The 3,016-nt window shown below is 44.8% G+C and overlaps 1 protein-coding gene across 1 annotated transcript in view; it reads right to left on the bottom strand.

Annotated features, from left to right (window-relative positions):
* Window positions 1-2,815: 2,815 nt before the first annotated feature.
* Window positions 2,816-3,016, bottom strand: part of INSM1 (insulinoma-associated 1) — a gene marked incomplete at its 5' end in the record, with an annotated part of 862 nt that continues 661 nt past the window's right edge. Inside the window, 1 exon segment of the mRNA XM_010836601.1 lies at window positions 2,816-3,016. Coding sequence (XP_010834903.1) covers window positions 2,816-3,016 — 201 coding nt within the window.

Below are 3,016 nucleotides of genomic sequence, written 5' to 3'. Positions count from 1 at the left end.
CATACCTGCAGGCCAACCACCAGGTTTTTAAGGAAAATTTGTATTGGCATGGAACGTACACTGACCCTCAAGATGCTGGGTCTTTTATTGTGAGGTGTAAATTCAGAGGGAACATTTAAAAAATCTCATATTGTTGCTTCAAGGGAGCAATTATCAGGCCACAAATTTGAAGGTTTCTTTGTTTCATTCCAAATTTTCAGGAGGTTATTAACACAGCTTTGCCCCTATGCTTTCATGTTGGGCTGCACAGAGCTTTGGTCTTCCAGTATTTTCCAAACTGGTAAAGAATAAAAAGAGGGGCAGTTTGTCCCCGAGGCAACTTACCTGTGCTGGCTGCTCCTTCATTGTTCCTGAGTCTGTTTTAAGACCCTCCCCAAAAGAGGAGTACTCGACGGTCCTGACAGCTGAGACTTTCAGTAAACCTTTCCCCACAAAAAAACTTTAGGCTCAAAATCTGAAAATCGTCTCTTTTGTCACATTTTCCTTCCAAGTTTCTCATGTGTTGCCCTTCCCACCATCATGCCAGCTACACCTTTTGGAAATGGAGCTTCAACTGTATGGATTTCTAAAATCCCTTTGCTGGGCAAAATCTTAGATTTAGTGGGCCACAGGGAATACACAACTGTGATGGCTAGCACAGCTCCATAATCGAGCGTTTCAAAGGTGGAGAAAAACAACTCCAAATATTCACTGGTGAACGTCAGGATTGTTCTTCGAGGGCTTTGTGACACATAATGGAAAACACTGTAATTACCGTTATTAAATTTAATACCCCAAACAGATGGTGCTCCAGTTTTTTCCCCCCCCCAAAATGGACTGCTCACCTGATTGGAAAATTATTTCTGAGTCCTTACTTTAAACTCAGTTGCTTAACTTCTGGTACACCCAAACAAGAGTTGGTCTGTGTCCCTTACTTTGGAAATCTAACCATAAAATCATTCCTACTTTCTCCTGATTGATACTTAAGGATCAAAAATTACCCGTCTTTACTTGAGGAATTACTGTTACACTGAGCCCCAAATTGTCAGGAAATGCTGCTGCTGCTATGTCGCTTCAATCATGTCCAACTCTGTGCAACCCCATAGACGGCAGCCCACCAGGCTCCCCAGTCCCTGGGACTCTCCAGGCAAGAACACTGGAGTGGGTTGCCATTTCCTTCTCCAATGCATGAAAGTGAAAAGTGAAAGTGAAGTTGCTTATTCGTGTCTGACTCTTAGCGACCCCATGGACTGCAGCCTACCAGGCTCCTCCATCCATGGGATTTTCCAGGCAAAAGTACTGGACTGGGGTGCCATTGTCAGGAAATGAGGATCTGCTAAATTAAGGTGGTGTTCTAATATCCCCTTGGTTAAAAGGATGGATTCTTGTGGACATTTATCTAGATTTCTCTGAAAAAGATTTGCACAGCCTCCCACCTAACGCTACCTTCCAGTACATTCCTAAGGACCCCTAAAAAGCTTCTGGCTCCAGTCTGTTTTGAGCCTACACCCCAGAACTGCCAGAAGGGCAGAATTCAGCAGCTCAGGTTCAGCTCTAAAAATCCACGATTCCAGTGATGGTAGTGGGATTTTTTTTCTTAATAAACAACAGGCATACATTGAAGAAATCATTGGAAGCTCTGTTTTAAATCCTTGTTGAAACCACATGATGCAGAAATAAGTCCACCTTACTTTGACTTTGAAAATATTTTATTTGAATAGTAAATAGTTATACAGTTGAAACAGTTCTATTGAAGCTTTCTATAAATAGCTAACAATTAAGAAAATAATGTATGTAGAAAAGAGATTGCATTTAAAAGTAAGAGCTGTCGGTTGTACGAGGGCCCCAGGGGGGAGGGGCTCCAAGCAGAATAAAATGGTAGGTTGTCTGTAATTCGCTCAGATAGGTATAAAAGTTAAAACTTTTAACAGATCCCTTTAGAAAAAGGCTCTCTTCTAAAATGCACAGTGAAATGTCAAGAGTGGCAGGGGGAGGGGGGAAGCGCACCAAAAAATATGCAATCAAATAATATCATAATCTTCATAATTAATATAAATAAATAAAGAATAAATAACAATTACTCATAAATCAACATATACATTTAGAGGGAACTCATATAGTCCTACCTCAACAAAGATGATCAAACTGAAAAGACTTTTGTGAAACACTGAGGCAGTTTCTACAGCATCTTCTGAAAATTCCCAACCCTCCCCCCTAAAAACAATCCCAAACAGACAACGTTCAAGGCATTTGTGGCTAGACTAAAGAAAACTCTTTTTTTTTTTAAGCAATTTGATTTGTTCACATACAAAAAGGTAAAGCCAGACTCCAGCAGTTCACAAGCCATAATAAAGCTAATCATGTGGGGAGTTCAATTTACAGCCTGTGAAATATAAAGGCATTTATTCCTCAAGATTCACCCAAAACAACCCGTAGGCTACATACATAGAGAGCAGAGATTGGTAGGCGAGAGCAAACCGCATTTCTAGACCATGAACACAGCGAATACTAGCAAGAAAAACATTTCCCCTCCAAGGGGAGGCTTCCAACCACGAGACAAACGCGTACAGCTTTTCTCCCTTGTACAAAAAGAGATTGGCTCCTGTTGCGCCATGGTGGGGGGAAGAAGGGGACACAACGCAAAGTGGGGGGGGGGGTGTCCGAAAAGGAGTCACAACGAGAGGATGGGGTTACCGTCACGCCACACCGAGAGAAGCGGAGACCACACTTTCACCGGGGGTGGGCGTCCCCGGCGCGGGCTCGGTGTCGGAGCGCGTTCTTTCCGTGGGTCTCCAAGCGAAGGCACGGTTCGGGGGCCCGGGGTGGAGGGCGCGCTCTAGCAGGCCGGACGCACGGGCACCTGCAGGAGGATCACCTGTCTGTTCTCGGACGGGTGGCACTTGTTGATGTGCCTCGTGAGGCCGGGCGAGCTGTAGAAGGTGGCCGGGCAGTACTTGCAGGGGAACACCTGGGCGGCGTGCAGCAGGCGCAGGTGGCGCTCCTGGGCGCCTTTGCTGGGGAACGTCTCCCCGCACCA

The sequence above is a fragment of the Bison bison genome, unplaced genomic scaffold (genome assembly GCF_000754665.1).
Source record: "Bison bison bison isolate TAMUID 2011002044 unplaced genomic scaffold, Bison_UMD1.0 scf7180017864063, whole genome shotgun sequence".
NCBI lineage: Eukaryota > Metazoa > Chordata > Mammalia > Artiodactyla > Bovidae > Bison > Bison bison.
Note: the sequence above shows the minus strand (reverse complement) of the source record. Positions and strands in the feature narration are given on the sequence as shown.